The following is a 19,155-nucleotide window of genomic DNA, read 5'->3' as shown; positions in this document are numbered from 1 at the left end:
GCTGTCTGGTTTGTGGCTCATGACATGACATGACTGAACAAAATAAAGATGCTGTTTGAGTGTTAGCTTGATAATCATTTGTTAGCTACTAGATGTTTATGTCCAAGCTAATGCTGTGCGCCCAGCTGAAAGAGCAAAGCATTACCCTGCAGATTTTACAAGCTAATACTAATGATTGCTCCAATAGTAATGTCATTAAATTCAATGTTATACAGTAAAATGCTTCTGGGTTTGTGTTTTACAGAAGCTGGAACATGTTCAGGTGATTTTATCCACATAGCAACCTACACTAAGCTAATCTGCTGCTACACTGGCTAAACGTTCAACACATCCTCATTGGAGCTTATATTTGTATATTTGTGATGACTTTGCTGGCAACTAGCAATTACAGGAAATTATATTTCCCATATAGCCTTACATAGCCCATTAATATTGCATTTATTCACATCCAGAATGGTAGCCATGATGGCTTTGCAGCTGTGTGGCCAACAGTTGGATTCTTATGGCTTCTCACCAAGTGGGAGATATTATAACTGTCAGAAATCCAGATATCTCACACTATAAATTATGGTCAAGAGACTGACATAACAGTTTTTCTCTATAAGGTCAACATATTGCCACGGTGCACCAGCTTCCTTCCCCTCGTCTCAGCCTCAACTGTCATCAGAAGTGGAAAGGAAGATGAAAAAGAAGAAAAAATGAAGCAATGCAGGAAAAACAAAGAAATTAAGAATCTAATGCTATTTGTTCCTTGAGGGTTTCTTATTTATTTTAAATAAGAAGTATGTTAAAGAAAGGTTTTAAGTTAAGGATGTAAGATTTTGGTTTTAATATGATAGAAGATGTACAATGTACACTTTAGATTACAGCCTGCATACCCTGTACTTACCCTGTAACTAAATGTAACAAGGGGGGAACTAACAGTGCTTTAGATTAGGGATATACAGAGAGCCCAGTATTTGTATTTGTATTTGTATTTGAATAAAAGTGGAAAGAGGCTTAAAAATCCTGTTTTTGTTTTTATTCCGCTTTTAATTTTAGAAAATGAAAGTGTCACAATAAGTGTTTATGAATAAACTACCGTACGAAGGAGGTCCCCACATCGGGTCTCAAACTGGAGTCTCCCAGATCATAGATGACTGTGCTGACTACTGAGCTAAAACTTTACTCATCGCCTCATTGCAGACAGACCTCTACTTATTTGCACACCCATAACACAGAGACAGCACACAGTGTAAAGTGTCGGGAAGAACTTCAAAGGTGATTATTGCTTTGCGCTTTTCATTTATTGCCTATTTTTTACAAACTAACTTTGTGGAAAGGAGAAGGGGAGCAACAGGTTATGGAGAGTCCTTTGTCAGTATCTCAGCTTTATCTCTAGGGAACACCCCCAACTCCAGGAGTGATGTCCAAATAAGGAAATGTGCATCATATAGCAGGTGGATGTGACTCCCAAGTGAGTGACATCTTTGGTGGGTGAATTCTGTCCACTGATGGCAGGCGGAGCCACCAGGCCATAAACGAGCATCAAGTGATGAAGTTTGCTGGTGAGGTGAATAATAGCTGAGACAGTCTTCAGAGGCCAACAGTATCCATGACAATACACTGTCCCCTGGACCTTTGTTCTGAAGTAAATGCACAGATGTACCCCCTGATTATTTTAAGTACCCCAAAATAAAAAAGGAACAATGTAGTTTGCCTGTTTGTTGGTAATAAGGTCATTTTGAAATAAAATCACATTAGATTTATTAAATGCTGCAGAAGTCATCACTCCATCTTCCCTGAAACATCCAGATTTTTGCTCAGTTTTATGATCATACTATACTCTATAATAACAGAATAGGTACTTAGTAGTTAAACAATAACTAGAGTATTAATTCTCTCTAAATTCTTCCGAAATTTCCAGATTATTGTTCAGTAGCTTGTACATACTCTAATAATAGAATAGGTACCCGGTAGTTAAAAATAACTACTGTATAAGTTCTTTATAAGTTCCTAAATTGTTGCCCCCTTATTCCATAACTTCACATCTTGTTCTGTACCTACATATATGTATTGGTATGTATACTGGTACACTGTTAGTACAAAAGATTACACTGTAACTACGGAGCAATTACGCTGTACATTGCGGGCTGTAATCTAAAGCGTTACCGAACCCCCCCCAAGGGCCCCGTCATTGGTGTCTCTGACCAGCGTTACATCCAGGTAACCAATATTTGCATTGACTAACATTATGCAAAACAGAGAGGAATTATCTGTCTGGGAGTGAAAGAAAGCAGGACAGTGGAAAGTGGAGCACATAATGATAAATGATGATTGATTGCTATCATCTGTAGCAAGCTAACAGAATTTAGCTTGCTAGTTATTTACCTTGAGATTATATGAGATTGATTAAAATCTAATGTCAACTAAATAGTTTTAGCTCTGGTAGGGTTTGTGAAAGCAGGCTGTGAAACTAAAACTAATTAAAGTTAAGTAAATCAAATTAAATTAATTAAAAAATATGATAGGATAATATAAATTAGTAAGACCTGAATATATTCTGAATATACTTTGTGAATTTGCTGTTGCTGCTTAGTATCATAGAATAGCTGTTTCTTATCTCGCCACAGGAACATTGGAGAAGTTTCGATGAACAAAAAAAGGAACATGATGACATATGCCATGTCACAATCATATGTCACAATCATCATGACAATCTGTTCCCTTTTATTTTTCTTATCAGGTCCAACACTCCCTAACTGTACCACCAGCAGCTCCACGACAACACAAAAAGAACCAGTACCCCCTTCCAGGTCCTGATCCTGATGAATGTGAGTTCATATTGATGAGATATGCCATGCGTTCTAAAAATCATTGTGACAATATGTTCAGTATTATTTTTTCATATCAGGTCCATGAACTTCCACCATCTCCAGCACTTTAGCAACAGCAACACCAACATCTATAACTATGGGGTTTAGTAATTACTGTTTGTCATGGACTCATGGTTGTTGGATTCTTTGTGTTTTTGTTCTTTTGGGTTCCTGTGTTCACTCTGTGTCTGTTTAATTCCAGTTCTTCTTTATGGTTATTGAGCCTGTTAAGTTTTCGGTCAGGATGGCCCTGTGTCCCTTGGTTGCTATTCTTCAACGTTCCACCAGAGAGCCTTTCTCCCTGTTATGTTAAGACTGGACTGTGTTGGAGAGGGCTGAATTGAATTGTTTCTCTTAAAGACTATCTGGCATGATAGAAAGTTGCCTTTATTAGTTAGTCTGTCTTTGTTTTTATTTTGGTCTGTACTTTCACAGCTTACTCAGTCTTAGTTATTAAGAGGTTTGTGTTTTCTGTGTTTTGGTTTTCAGTTTGCTCTGTGTTTCCCTTCTGTGTTCCTACACTCCACCCCAGCCTGTTAATACTGGCCAATTTCTGTCAATGTCTTTAGTTTTGCCCTAACCAATCAGTAGCAAATGACATACAGTTTCCTTTTTTGCCTTTTCTCTTTTTTGTGCCTTTTATATTGAGATTTCATGCCTAACATGGGTTTGCTTAGAAGATATGTTTAGCTACATTATTTTTGATGGGGGAGTAATTCTATTCATAAAAAAAAAAGCCAGTGTTGCTGTTGCTCTGCCTGGTGCCCCTGCCATTGACCCTCACCGTACTACACTATATCCTATAACCATACTATATATATTGATCTATGAAGGCAATAGTTGTTACTTATTTCTGTCAATCGTTTGACATTCAAGCCATATACTATAATTTCTATAACATTAACTTGGAAGCTCTCTGAGTTAAGGAGGCGAAGTTTATTCCAGAGAGTTAGCTTAGGAATTGTTAACCTGCTGTTTTCTCTGTTAAGAGGTGAATATGTGTGTGGGGTGTGTATGTCTTTGTGTGTGCTTTTCTCCCATATTAAGGAGTTGAAAGGGGATGTTGTATTCCTTCAAGAGACTCGCTCGTGAAATTGTGACCATGAGAGGCTCTCTAGACCTTGGATTGGCCAGATCTTTCATTCAAAGTTTGCAGCTAGGCCAAGGGGTGCTGATTCTGCTGATTGGTAAAAAGGTCCAATTGACTCCTGAGACCATCTCAGATTCCAATGGCCACTATGTCATAGCAACAGGTTCATTATTTCAGATCCCAGTCATACTGGTGAGTGCTTACGCCCCTAATTGGGATGATGTTAACTTTATGATCAAACTTTTGTCTTCCTTAGATGACTTGAACACCCATCATCTAATTATAGGGGGGCATGAACTGTATCATAGATCCCCAGCTGGATAGATCTACTAGACCTATCACACCATCCAAAATGTCTCAGGTACTGTCCTCTTTTAAGCAGCGGTGTGGCTGTGTTGACCCATGGAGATTTCTCAGAATCGAAGGAGAAATCATTAAAACTGAGGGCCTTAACATTAACCTATCGTACAGTTACATAAAAGAACACAAATAATCTAACAGCTCAGATAACTACATAACGCAAAGACAATGATTCAAACAACATGCAACATGGTTTCAGCTACAGCAGCATCCATAGCAACCACCATAGCGACAATAGAAAGACAGAATCTCCGTAATAACTGACAAACTAAACATCATTCATCATCATCAATAATAAATGATAAAAAATAAGAAAATGCACATTTCCTGCTAAAAATGTTTTATCAAAATGCATTTTAATGCTGAAACTCTTTTTAACATTTTCCACTGAAAATAAGAGGAATGTCAGCCATTTTGTTTGTTTTTTGTTTGTGTGGGTAGGGATGCAATATTACCAGTGATGACAACCATATGTGACTGTATGGTACTTGTGGATGAGCAACTCAAACAGGGTCAAATCCTGAAATTTGATTTCTTGAAGAAATGATGACCATGTAACATGTTGAAATACTGAATGTAGCCTATTGTATTCAGACCCTTACTCACTCAATAAAAAAAAAAAAAAATACTACAAAAAGTTTCCATTGCACACATCTAAGTTAAAACAAGGACAGGACAAGTGGCATTATTGTGTACATGTAAATTATTTAAATGTGTAAATGTGAGATTTATATTTTATATTACAAAATCTTACAATAATGATGAAAGCAAATTTTGTACAACAAAGTGTAGATGGGTGCTTTCCCAACAGCCTCAATAATACCTTTGGTCTACATCATCATAAATTCACTAAAACAACTTCCCCGTGGCACCAGGTTCACTGCATGGTGATTAATTTGTGATAAAAAAAAAAATCTGCTAAATTCTTCAGGACTATTCACCACTGTGGCAAACTAAAACTGAGAAGAATTAAAGATGTCAACTGCATCCTCACCTGATCAGGAGGCACTGTCTAGTAGAGGAGCCATGTGTCAAAATCTAGATTTAATACTTTTAATATTTCAGAAAGAGTATCTTGGTTGTTATATTTTGTGTACATGGTGCTTATATAAGTTTATGTAAATTTGTGTTTAATTAGGTGTGTTTGATGTTAATACCCTATGTTTTTAAAGTTGATTGTGTACAAACAACAGTGGTGTTTGTGTCAGTCACTCTGTTGCAGGAGAGTTTACAACCTGTCTTCTTTTTATCCAAACCACATAACTACTCATGAGAGGGTTTTATAAAATCCATGCTGGTTGTAGAATTAATAGATTAAATTGTAAACATAAATATTCTAACTATTTTAGATAACATGTTTTTTCTGTTCAATAGAAAGAACATTTTTATTTCAATTAAATAATGTTCATATCAGGTAACATTGTTTTTGGTGACAGCGAGGCAAAGACCATCCACTTCCTTCATACTTTATATTAAGGATCTTTGTCTCTGTATCTTTAAGTCAAAAGAGGGTTTTTTGTTCTGGATAAGCAGATAAACAAAGTGTGCTGCAGTCTGATAAGCTGTTTCCTATTCAGCTCCTCCACAATCAAGTTATTTGCGTCTTTAACAATTACAGATGAGTTAATTAGTGATCTTTCAAGAATAAAATTCACCAAAATGTATTAATTGTATGTCTTACATTTTAATATAATGTATTATTGTTATGTTGTGCTGTGTGAGTTAAGTAGGTCTACTGGTGAGATCTGCTCAAATTCATATTGTTTTTTAACAAAGACACAGAGGACATTAGTAAAGTTAAACATTTTATTTGTTTTTACGAAACGTTTCCTAACATACATTTTCTGATTGCTGTAATTATGTGTTGTTTAAGGTCGCTGGTTTCTTTTCTTCTGCGTCTTGTCCACATCAGAGGCCTCCGGGCAGTATCAGCAGTGTGTGAACGGTGGACATGTGTCGGATCCCATAGAATGACAGCTTGGATGATTCCTCCAGTGTCTCAATTCCAAAGACCATACGGATTTTATCACCTAAGCAAAAAGAAAAAGTGTTATTAAAATAAATCTTGGATCCTTAAAGATGATCAGAAGTCTCGTACTGAGAATATCTGCACTTAATACAGAAATGACAGACTGTCTGGGATGTGACTCATCAGAGACACAGATGATCAGTATAACCTGGATCATACAAGCCCTTTATCACCATCCGTCATAACTTTCACGTGAAATCTGTTTTTTTTTTTTAATTCATTAATGTATTCCCAGAATTCCACATTTTCAGTTCATAGTTTTTATTTGTTTTAACTACTGTGTGTGTGTGTGTGTGTGTGTGTGTGTGTGTGTGTGTGTGTGTGTGTGTGTGTCCGCGCTGTTTGGAGGGATAAATCTATTGTGCTGCATTTCCTACATTTTTAATGTATCAGCCCCTGGATTCGGGTCTAAATAAAGAGTCTTTAAACGCACCTGTAGATAGACTGAATTCTTCAACAATTTTCTCTCTCAGGTCCTGTACAGTGAACTTCTTCATCTGATCGTCATTGTCGCACAAATCGACGATCTTTTCCTGATTATTGGGTCCAATTACATTCAGCTGGATACCCATTTTGCCACTGAGCCTGTACAGTGAGGATTGGAGTCACTGTTAGGATTTTATATGCGACGATGTTCTTCAGATGCGTGTGTTCTGGTACAAGAGATCCTGATATAAAAGGAACTAAAACACAGGGCTGACCTTCAGCAGTGTTTACGGACCACTCAATCACATGACTTCTCTGAAAGACAAGTAGATGAAACTGAAAACCTTTATTGCCATCTGTCCTTATTTTGTTGTAGAACATCGGTAACTCAAGATGGGCGCATGTCTGTCTAGAAGAAAACGTACAATGAGAAATGATGCTACACATCAAATGCGCAATTTAATTTCTGAGGAAAAGGAGAGGAAGAAGGAGAAGGAGACGGAGAAGTGTTATGACTCTAAAGACTCAACACTTAAATTTGTTGATCGGGAGGATGAAATGGATTGTAAGTACTCATCAGAGGATTATCTCTAAATTTCTCAAGCAGTGGTCTTAAAGAATAGTCTATGATTTACTGGTTTGAGCTACTGACAAAGTTCTGAGAAACAACTGGTCCACAAATTGAAACACTTTTCTTGTGTCTCATAGTTTTGTGCAATGACTACACGTCTCGCAGAGCGCTGATGTCATGTGGTCATGCTGTCACTCCGATGTCTCTCACCGACTATTGTCGCAGGTTGTTGGATCAGGTTGGTAAATGTTGTTAATCATTGTTCATTATTGTACATGATCACCGTCATCACGAAATTCAAATAAGCTTTCTGTGACACATAATTAACTTCATTGATAAAAATCGATGACAATAGCATAATTGTGCAGTAGTCCAGTATTAATTTGAACAAATAGACTTGAAATGAACACCGACATTCTGTCTCATCAAGTCATTTCTCTCGCAATATTCAAAAATCATTTTCAACATATGAAAAAGTGCCAGTGAAGTAAAAATATTTCAACCTGGTTCCAATTTTTTTTTTTAAAGTTTTAAGAATTTCCTAGAGATAAGAATCTGTGTCTTAAAACAAGAAAGAAAAAGACAATGTAATATTTTCACTAGAATAAAGAAAAATAACAGTTGATTTGTATAATAAACCAGCTGAAATCTTCTGACCACACTGGATGATTTTCTCACTTGTTTAATAAAATGTTTAGAACTGGATTACTAATGTTCAGGTAAATCAGTGCTGTATTTATGAAACTTATTGATTAAGATTCATATTTTTTCTAACATGAAGGTTTTGCTTTGACTGATTTTTTTTTTCTTTTTAATGTTCAAGGGTGAGTACAGATTTGTCTGTGGTCAAACTGACTGTAATGCTGAATGGCCCTACAAGGAGGTTCTTAAAATGGCTCTTCTGACCCCTGAAGAAATGAGGGAGTTTGAAAAGAAATTGTTTAACAATTCTAAGAATTGCTTTGGGGCCAAATCAGTAAGTATTTTAATTATGCAATTTTAAAACCTGTTTTCATACAGTATTTGCTGTAATTTAAAAAAGATACACATTATATATATATATATATATATATATATATATATATATATATATATATATATATATATATATATATATATATTTCTTTCTTTTTGTACAACACAACTTAACAGTGTCCTGGCTGCACGTCTTCTGTGGTGAGAGCTGACCTGAATGATCTGAGGGTCAAATGCACAGTTTGCACAGCTGACAAAAAGAAGGACTACAGATTCTGCTGGCAGTGCATGAGGGAATGGAAAGGTCCATTTCCCCGTTCAGACCGTTGTGAAAATGATGGCTGCACCAATCAGACACTTGAAACACTGAGAACTTGTCCAGAGATCATCTTTAAGGATGTGAAGGGTGTCACTGGTTGTCCCTCCATCCGTGCCTGTCCCACCTGTGGTGAACTGGTGGAGCATGGCAAAATTTATTGTAAAAGCATCATCTGTCCCAGGTGTAAGGTGAAGTTCTGTTTTGTGTGTCTGAACCTCTTTAAAGAGTGTAAGAAGACACTTTACAGGCCTTGCTCCAGTGGTGTCGCCCCCAGACAAACCTCTATACCTGTGTGGAAGAGGAAATAATCTTAACAACACCAGACTCTGTGTTTGTTGATGCAACACTGTGGTCTTTGATGAATGTTCACAGCTGTGTGTTTTGTTTGAGAGAAAATGGCAGTATAGGCCACCACCATCATCATCATCATCATAACTGCTGTTTGTTTGAAAGTAAGGCTTGAATGATGAAGATGACAAATCTAACATATACTGTAAATCTGAAGCATTTAGCAACTCAGAAATTGTAAATTACCTGGAATAAGTGTTTTATTTGTGAAAAAAGGATTTTCATTTTTCCAGGAAATTTTTGTCTATATCATGATTTATTGTTTCAAAACTTTGTTTTTTGTTTATTTAGTCCAACTAAACATATCAAGTTCACATTACTGCCTGTTACTAATATATATGTATGTATATATATATATATATATATATATATATATATATATATATATATATATATATATATATATATATATACACACACATGTAGTTATACTTTAATTTCTACTTTTTTGTCATAAAATATTCATTATCATTGTTATTTAGTCCTTTTTCATCTTTATAATGTTTTTATTCAGTGTGTTATTTCTACCGTTTATATCAATGTTTGTGGTTGTTTATTGTTTCTTTTTCCTTTAAACTTTGCTTGATTTCCTGTTAAATAAAAGTCAAAATATACTATTTGATTGAATAAATTATTTCTGTTTCACATCAAAATTATAATTTAAACAACAAATGAGTCACACACAAAGTAACAATTTATTCAAGTCTCAACACTGAAAGTTTATATTCAAAGTTTTTCACGGCTACAGATCACCACTGTGATCCTCTGGGACAGTGTGGATCCTGACCCTGTAGGAGTAACATTTCCTATATTACATCATTCTGCTCTCTCTATACACAGCACTTTATAAAGCCTTTTATCTTTACTATTACTACTATTATTATTATTGTTATTATCCTAATCAAAGTGTTTCTTATGTATACCATATTTAATAGGCACATTTTTGGATTAACAAAAAACCAAAGTACCACCCCATAGTTGCACCTTTCTAGTTAATGGACCAAATATGGTGTCACGCATATCCCTTCTTGGACACTCCTCTTGCCTTTGTTAATCTTGGACAACGATTGGCCTGAAGCCACATGACCATACATCCAACCCATCATTGTAGATGCCCCATTGGTTGACATCTGTCTGGATGTATATGATTGGTTGTCTTTTATATTTTTATAACTTTTTTTGCCTTTTTTCATACCCAACTTACTTTATTTAAATGGTGTTTGTAATGTGTTTTATGATGACCCTGATGAAGGCCACAAGCCGAAACTCGTCGGTCAACTTATAAAGTTGTTCTTCATACTACAAGTGTTGCTGGAGTTCTCATCTCTCTGGAGCAACATTTCCTGTAAGACACCATGACTGCAGCCAGGAATCACACAGCAGCAGTGAAGCAGAGCGCTGTGGCTACAGTGAACTCTGTAGGAGGTCTGAGGGAACAACAGGTCCCATCCTGAACTGAAGGTAAAATCTCTCTGGGTTCCCTGACCAAAAAACAAAAAAGCAATAAAGTAAGATTAGTATCAGTTAGAGGTCAGTATCAAGGAAGAGGGCGCCTGTAAAAGCTCACCTTGTGACAGAAGCAGGAAATGCGTTGACATCATCTGAGGGAGGAGTGATGTCAACGTACAGACATAACTTCCTGTCAGGGCAGAAAACTAAACCCTGGCATCCTTTTATCTAAGAAACAAACAGCAAATAAAGGACAGATGATATGATTAAATGTCAAATGAGAACTGTGGATCTGTTTGGTGTTCCAGCATTTTTGAACATCAGTCTATCATTGTCACATCAGTTGTGATGATTTATCTGTAAAATCACTGTAAACAAAATCTGAATAGTACAGAAGGAAAAGTTCTTCCTGCAGCATCCGGCTTACAGTTAACTAAAGATAAGAAAAACATATTTTAACATATTACTGTATACTGTACAATTATTTAAGTAACAGGAAAGTATATTTTAAAATATCTCTGACACAGTGCTTAGCATGAACAGTATCTCTCAACAAACCAACTGATTTATACTGTAGTTACATTCAGTAAAGTGTTGTGTCATGTTACCTGAATGGAGCCTCCTGCTGCACAGTCCACCCATTCAGAACCAGACACCTGGATTTTGTACCTGTTAGGTCCAGTACACCTGTGTCTGTAACAGTGACCCTCTGCAGAGCTGCTGGACAAGAGAAAATGACTCTAAAAGAGAGACGGGTGGAGAAAGAGGACGTTAATGTTACACATAAGAAACAGTTGAGATGACTTTGAATAGGAAAACATAGAAATATTCACACACACACACACCTGTCTGTTCAGGCTGGAGAAGAAACAACCGTCAAAGCCAAAGATCTCTCCACTCCAGTCCTCTTCAGCTGACTGTCTGTCATATCTCTTTTTCCAACACTCACTCTGAAGAACAAGAGGAAATAAAAAAGAGTGAAAATGTGGAGCTGCAACAGCAATAAAATGGCACAGATCACAATTAAATGCACAAAATATAGAGCTGACTACATATTCCTGCTTCACAAAATTTGAAAAATGTAAGAAATGCAAATCATTTTGGAATTAAGTAATGAAAAATGATTAAAAGACAATTACCTTCTCAACAAAATCACATGACAGGAAATAAAACTTACTCCATTCTTGAGGCGTTTATTACCCAGAGCAGTGATGCTATTCAGATGATGTATATAAAAGTTTACCATTTTGAAAGTGAACTTTGCAACAGTAAACCGCTGTTTGTTTCCTATTTCCAATCGTTTCATATGTCCAACCACAAGTCAAGACAATTTTTTTTAGAAACAGTAAGTTAAGCACATACATTTTCCGAAATACTCTGCAGCAGTTAGATTACACATCATGTGATTACGCTCTTGTTTTATCACACGTTATTTTCCGTTGGAAACTTTCTACACATGCAGCGGTCTGTAAAAATACATAGTTTTGCTTCTGCATTTTTCTAAATGTCAAAAGTTTAAGTAAGTTTCCATCACACACATCTATACACTGTAAAAAAAAAAACTTACTGTGATTTTTAGAGTAATTAACTGGCAGCATTTGACAAGTAACTTACTGTAATTTATTTTACTTGTCAATTGCTGCCAGTTAATTACTGTAAATATAAACACAGTAAACTCACCATAAAATGAATTACAGTATAGTAATATTGCTACTGTAAATAGATTACAGCAAATTTAGTGTGTTTTTATTTACAGCAGCAATATTGTAACTGTAAAATGAAACACAGTAATATAATGATACTGTATCTACAGTTACAGTAGCTATACCCAACTGTAAAATAAAGTACAGTAATTTTATGTTACTGAGTATTGGATTACAGCACCAGATATTTTGCAGTCAATTAGATTACAGTTATTCATATAATGCTGTAAACTTTCAAGCCACACTTTTAAATTTCAATAAATGAGTGCAGAATCAACTCTTTAAATGACAATTATTTATTAACTGTTGAACAGCAACTACTACATTTTACTCACTTATTTTCACTTTGTGCAGGGATTGTGCATACCATGTTTACAGAAATCTAATGGCCTTCTTCCATATGGCAGAAATACCCACACTGAATAGTGACCTGCTGCAATAATATCTGTGATGCACAATTCAAAATGTAAAAGAGCCTGTTTCCTGCACTGTAAAAAACTTACTGTGATTTTTACAGTAATTAACTGGCAGCAATTGACAAGTAACTTACTGTGAAATAAATTACAGTAAATAACTGGCAGCAATTGACAAGTAACTTACTGTAAATCATTTCACAGTAAGTTATTTGTCAATTGCTGCCAGTTATTTACTGTAACTAAAACACAGTTTGCTTACTGTAATTTATTTTACAGTAAGTTTACTGTGTTTATAAACTTACTATGAAATAAATTACGGTAAGTGTACTGTGTTTTTATTTACAGTAGCAATTGTAAAATAAAATACAGTAATTTTATGCTACTGTGTAATGGATTACAGCAACAGACATTTTGCAGTAAATTAGATTACAGTTAGTCATATAATGCTGTAAACTTTCAAAAAATATTTAAATTTTAATAAATGAGTACAGAACCAACTCTTTAAATGACAATTATTTATTATCTGTTGAACAGCAACTACTGCATTTTACTTATTTTCACTGTGCACAGGGATTGTGCACCATGTTTACAGAAATCTAATGGCCTTCTTCCATATGGCAGAAATACCCACACTGCAATTATATCTGTGATGCACAGTGCAATTGGTTTTCCCTCAGACAGGACAGCAGAACAGAAGAAGTTGTTTACCCTTAATGACATAAACTGTAGTAAAAGAGCCTGTTGCCTGCAGTTCTACATCTACCAGCTCACTCCAGCTGTTTCCTCTTTTACCAATTCTCCTTTGCAATATATAGAACTGATCTGCTGACCAAACAGTGTGTTACAAAACATTTTGCATAGACCAATGTCTTCTGACGAATACTGCAGTCTGTTTTACATTTGCTGTACATGCTTCATAATAAAAGCCACACAGTGATACACCAGTGAGAAGCTTTTAATGTGAAGTAGCAAACGCAGGAAATATTTGGACTGCATGGGCATCAACTTAACACAGTAAATAAATATATAGAAAATAAGAATGAAGTAAATAAATGTTTACTTTTCAGTGTTTGCCATAAAAGAAGCAGGGGCCATATGCAACTTTCTGTCCTCTAAATATCATTCTATAACACAATTTTCAAATGTGTATATTACAAACATTAGCAAAATATTACAATGACAACGTTAAAAATGCAATATGTAAAAAGCTTGTTTAAATCTGTAACCACAGTTAAACAAATCCTCATGAAAAAATAATACAGATGCCATTTAATAAGCCCACTACAAGTTAAAAAAACAAAAACAAAAAAAAAAAACAAATAATCTTTCTCACTGAGCATAGAGACAGAAAAGTGCAACAAACACTGAGTTTTATTAGTTATGCTGTGTACAGATGTTCAAATTTTCACCTCCCCTTTGAAGTTTCTTTTCATGATCACTTTTTTCATATGTAAATTAAAGCAATTTGATCAAATTGGTTAGGGACCATATTAATACAGCTGTATGCTCAATCGTGCTTATGATTCCCCCAATCAGAGTGTGACGGAATTAGTGGAGGTTTTTTTTCTTTACTGAAAAGACCAGTGTTAGTATGATTTTATCTGACCCTATGTATTTTACTGATTTTGGATGTTGGACGTGTGACAGAAACATTCCCTAGTCTGCATGACACCTTGGGTAATATGGTATAGCCCTTCTGGGGGGCCTTTTAGATACAAACAATGGATCCATGGTTAAGTTTGGAACTGTTCCAGGTGTGGGCATGTTGTGACACATAATATGTTGTGAGATAGCTGTCAATCACTTGATGGACGGCTCCCAACTGAGGTAGTGCCCCTGGAAAACATGTTATTCATATGATAAGATACAGATGTGTAACCCTATATAAGCTGTGCATCGACAGTGGTACATTGCCCAGACCATCTTTGTATATGGAATGGACCCGATGGCCATCGTCTAATAAACGTCTACAAAACAAGAACTTCGCCAGCTCTTCCTTTGAACGATATCATCACACATCCTTCCTTTCAACCAGCAACTACCGTTTTTTTCTATGTTGCTTGCAGTAATGTACCACAGACCGCTTATTCTGTGGTGAATGGAATACTTTGTGTAACTCTGAAACAAGAACTAAATGTATGAAAGGTGAAGTATTAAACAAAATGTTAAATGAAATTAAGTTTAGTGCTCGTGTTTCCCCCAATAAGACTGTGATAGCATTAATGGAGTTTTGTTTATTTTGTTTTTTTACTGAAAAGACTTAGCAAAACTCAAAAAAAAAAAACAACAACCAAAAAACAAATCTCACTCTAAAGCAGATGCAACTACTATTTTTTCTGTTACTTGCAGTAATGTACCAAAGTCAGCTTATTCTGCCATCTACTGGCGAGTGGAAGACACAGCCCTATAAGTTGATAACGTGGATGTCTTTATCCCTAACTAGAGTGCATCTATAGTCTTGTCAGGTTCATACTCACTGTAAGTTTAGATGCACTGTTTCCTCAGGTATTCGGTGATTTTCTAATTAGCCTAGTAAAATTACATCAACATACACTTTAATGTATTTAATTTAAATTGTTAATTAATTAATAAGAGTTTCCAGTGAGTCAGTATCTGTGTCTTAAAAAGATGTGTAAAAAAGTGGTAAAACATGTCGACAGCCATGATGTGACTTATCATGACTTTAAGATGAAAACGATATTCACTACATAATTACTTTAAACCACAAATGTGTGATTCCACCTGTTCCAATGATTGTATGTATGGAGGCTTTGGCTGAGCTGGCAGATGGTTATTCATTAATCACAAGTTTGGTGGTTCGATCACTGACTCCTCCTGTCTATGTGTTATGATACATACGCTGTACTGTATAAATAAAGTTTATTTAAAGCTGATCAGAAAAGTGCCCTTGCTGCTTGAAGTGTGAATCTCAGTGCTGAATCGTATAGCAAATATTTGCTGTATATTCCTGATCATTTTGTTGAACATGCAGACTTAGGAAAATAAGCATTCATGTCAATATTAAAATAATTTTAGAACTTTATTCATTACACAAGAAAATGTCTCCATGTTCTTTTCTTTTGGTGAATACAATGCACTTCTGTATTAATTCATGACTACATACAACAACATATTGATTTGGTAATTACTATCAGTTCATTTTAAATTTATCAGTGAATAATACTGTATATGAACTTGTGTCACATGATGATAATTTACATGGTTTTCGAATAGTTTAATAAATGGAAGACAAACATTTAGAAGCAGAGTTGATTAGCAATATGAACTATTATTGTCTTAACACTAGAATTATTCATTATCACTTTGACAGCAATTTCTGCTCTCTACGATTTATCTATCTCACCACCACCCAACCTCACCCTGTTGTTCTTTCTCCTCATCTTCTTTCTGTTGTTTTGTATTCATGTTTTCATCCTGTTCTTCTTTCTCCTTATCGTCTTTCTGTTGTTTTGTATTCATGTCTTCACCCTGTTGTTCTTTTCCACTCATCTTCTTTCTGTTGTTTTGTATTCATGTCTTCATCCTGTTCTTCTTTCTCCTCATCTTCTTTCTGTTGTTTTGTATTCATGTCTTCATCCTGTTGTTCTTTCTCCTTATCGTCTTTCTGTTGTTTTATATTCATGTCTTCATCCTGTTGTTCTTTCTCCTCATCCTCTTTCTGTTGTTTTGTATTCATGTCTTCATCCTGTTGTTCTTTCTCCTCATCTTCTTTCTGTTGTTTTATATTCATGTCTTCATCCTGTTGTTCTTTCTCCTCATCTTCTTTCTGTTGTTTTATATTCATGTCTTCATCCTGTTCTTCTTTCTCCTCATCCTCTTTCTGTTGTTTTGTATTCATGTCTTCATCCTGTTCTTCTTTCTCCTCATCTTCTTTCTGTTGTTTTGTATTCATGTCTTCATCCTGTTGTTCTTTCCACTCATCTTCTTTCTGTTGTTTTGTATTCATGTCTTCATCCTGTTGTTCTTTCTCCTCATCGTCTTTCTGTTGTTTTGTATTCATGTCTTCATCCTGTTCTTCTTTCTCCTCATCGTCTTTCTGTTGTTTTGTATTCATGTCTTCATCCTGTTCTTCTTTCTCCTCATCGTCTTTCTGTTGTTTTGTATTCATGTCTTCATCCTGTTCTTCTTTCTCCTCATCGTCTTTCTGTTGTTTTGTATTCATGTCTTCATCCTGTTGTTCTTTCTCCTCGTCCTCTTTCTGTTGTTTTGTATTCATGTCTTCATCCTGTTGTTCTTTCTCCTTATCGTCTTTCTGTTGTTTTATATTCATGTCTTCATCCTGTTCTTCTTTCTCCTCATCATCTTTCTGTTGTTTTGTATTCATGTCTTCATCCTGTTCTTCTTTCTCCTCATCTTCTTTCTGTTGTTTTGTATTCATGTCTTCATCCTGTTCTTCTTTCTCCTCATCTTCTTTCTGTTGTTTTGTATTCATGTCTTCATCCTGTTCTTCTTTCTCCTCATCTTCTTTCTGTTGTTTTGTATTCATGTCTTCATCCTGTTCTTCTTTCCACTCATCTTCTTTCTGTTGTTTTGTATTCATGTCTTCATCCTGTTGTTCTTTCTCCTTATCGTCTTTCTGTTGTTCTGTATTCATGTCTTCATCCTGTTGTTCTTTCTCCTCATCGTCTTTCTGTTGTTTTGTATTCATGTCTTCATCCTGTTGTTCTTTCTCCTTATCGTCTTCCTGTTGTTTTGTATTCATGTCTTCATCCTGTTGTTCTTTCTCTTTATCGTCTTTCTGTTGTTTTGTATTCATGTCTTCATCCTGTTCTTCTTTCTCCTCATCCTCTTCCTGATGTTTTGTATTCATGTCTTCATCCTGTTCTTCTTTCTCCTCATCGTCTTTCTGTTGTTTTGTATTCATGTCTTCATCCTGTTCTTCTTTCTCCTCATCGTCTTTCTGTTGTTTTGTATTCATGTCTTCATCCTGTTGTTCTTTCTCCTTATCGTCTTTCTGTTGTTCTGTATTCATGTCTTCATCCTGTTGTTCTTTCTCCTCATCGTCTTTCTGTTGTTTTGTATTCATGTCTTCATCCTGTTGTTCTTTCTCCTTATCGTCTTCCTGTTGTTTTGTATTCATGTCTTCATCCTGTTGTTCTTTCTCTTTATCGTCTTTCTGTTGTTTTGTATTCATGTCTTCATCCTGTTCTTCTTTCTCCTCATCATCTTTCTGTTGTTTTGTATTCATGTCTTCATCCTGTTCTTCTTTCTCCTCATCTTCTTTCTGTTGTTTTGTATTCATGTCTTCATCCTGTTGTTCTTTCTCCTTATCGTCTTTCTGTTGTTTTGTATTCATGTCTTCATCCTGTTCTTCTTTCTCCTCATCTTCTTTCTGTTGTTTTGTATTCATGTCTTCATCCTGTTCTTCTTTCCACTCATCTTCTTTCTGTTGTTTTGTATTCATGTCTTCATCCTGTTGTTCTTTCTCCTCATCTTCTTTCTGTTGTTTTGTATTCATGTCTTCATCCTGTTCTTCTTTCTCCTCATCTTCTTTCTGTTGTTTTGTATTCATGTCTTCATCCTGTTGTTCTTTCCACTCATCTTCTTTCTGTTGTTTTGTATTCATGTCTTCATCCTGTTGTTCTTTCTCCTTATCGTCTTTCTGTTGTTTTATATTCATGTCTTCATCCTGTTCTTCTTTCTCCTCATCATCTTTCTGTTGTTTTGTATTCATGTCTTCATCCTGTTCTTCTTTCTCCTCATCTTCTTTCTGTTGTTTTGTATTCATGTTTTCATCCTGTTGTTCTTTCTCCTTATCGTCTTTCTGTTGTTTTGTATTCATGTCTTCATCCTGTTCTTCTTTCTCCTCATCTTCTTTCTGTTGTTTTGTATTCATGTCTTCATCCTGTTCTTCTTTCCACTCATCTTCTTTCTGTTGTTTTGTATTCATGTCTTCATCCTGTTGTTCTTTCTCCTCATCTTCTTTCTGTTGTTTTGTATTCATGTCTTCATCCTGTTCTTCTTTCTCCTCATCTTCTTTCTGTTGTTTTGTATTCATGTCTTCATCCTGTTGTTCTTTCCACTCATCTTCTTTCTGTTGTTTTGTATTCATGTCTTCATCCTGTTGTTCTTTCTCCTTATCGTCTTTCTGTTGTTTTATATTCATGTCTTCATCCTGTTCTTCTTTCTCCTCATCTTCTTTCTGTTGTTTTGTATTCATGTCTTCATCCTGTTGTTCTTTCTCCTCATCCTCTTTCTGTTGTTCTGTATTCATGTCTTCATCCTGTTGTTCTTTCTCCTCATCGTCTTTCTGTTGTTTTGTATTCATGTCTTCATCCTGTTGTTCTTTCCACTCATCTTCTTTCTGTTGTTTTGTATTCATGTCTTCATCCTGTTCTTCTTTCTCCTCATCATCTTTCTGTTGTTTTGTATTCATGTCTTCATCCTGTTGTTCTTTCTCCTCATCATCTTTCTGTTGTTTTGTATTCATGTCTTCATCCTGTTGTTCTTTCACCTTGTCATCCAGATCTTTTGAATTGATCTCAATGGGCATCTCGCACTTTGTGGCTTTGAAGTAGAGGAAAAATAATATATTTAGCAATGATCTGTTAATATTACAGTCATAGCTTTCTGTTAATGATTTCTTGGTGTAT

At 35.4% G+C, this 19,155-nt stretch overlaps 1 protein-coding gene across 1 annotated transcript; it reads left to right on the top strand.

The window, feature by feature from the left end:
* The first annotated feature begins 7,153 nt into the window (after nt 1-7,153).
* On the top strand, nt 7,154-8,933 carry LOC122974488 (E3 ubiquitin-protein ligase RNF144A-like). Its single transcript, XM_044342523.1, has 4 exons — nt 7,154-7,325; nt 7,469-7,569; nt 8,155-8,307; nt 8,484-8,933. Exons 1-4 carry the CDS (start codon nt 7,154-7,156, stop codon nt 8,931-8,933), a joined length of 876 nt encoding a protein of 291 aa, XP_044198458.1.
* Nucleotides 8,934-19,155: the final 10,222 nt, after the last annotated feature.

The sequence above is a fragment of the Thunnus albacares genome, chromosome 22 (assembly GCF_914725855.1).
Source record: "Thunnus albacares chromosome 22, fThuAlb1.1, whole genome shotgun sequence".
Classification (NCBI taxonomy): domain Eukaryota; kingdom Metazoa; phylum Chordata; class Actinopteri; order Scombriformes; family Scombridae; genus Thunnus; species Thunnus albacares.
The sequence above is the reverse complement of the archived record's forward strand: the minus strand, read 5'-3'. Positions and strand labels throughout refer to the sequence as shown.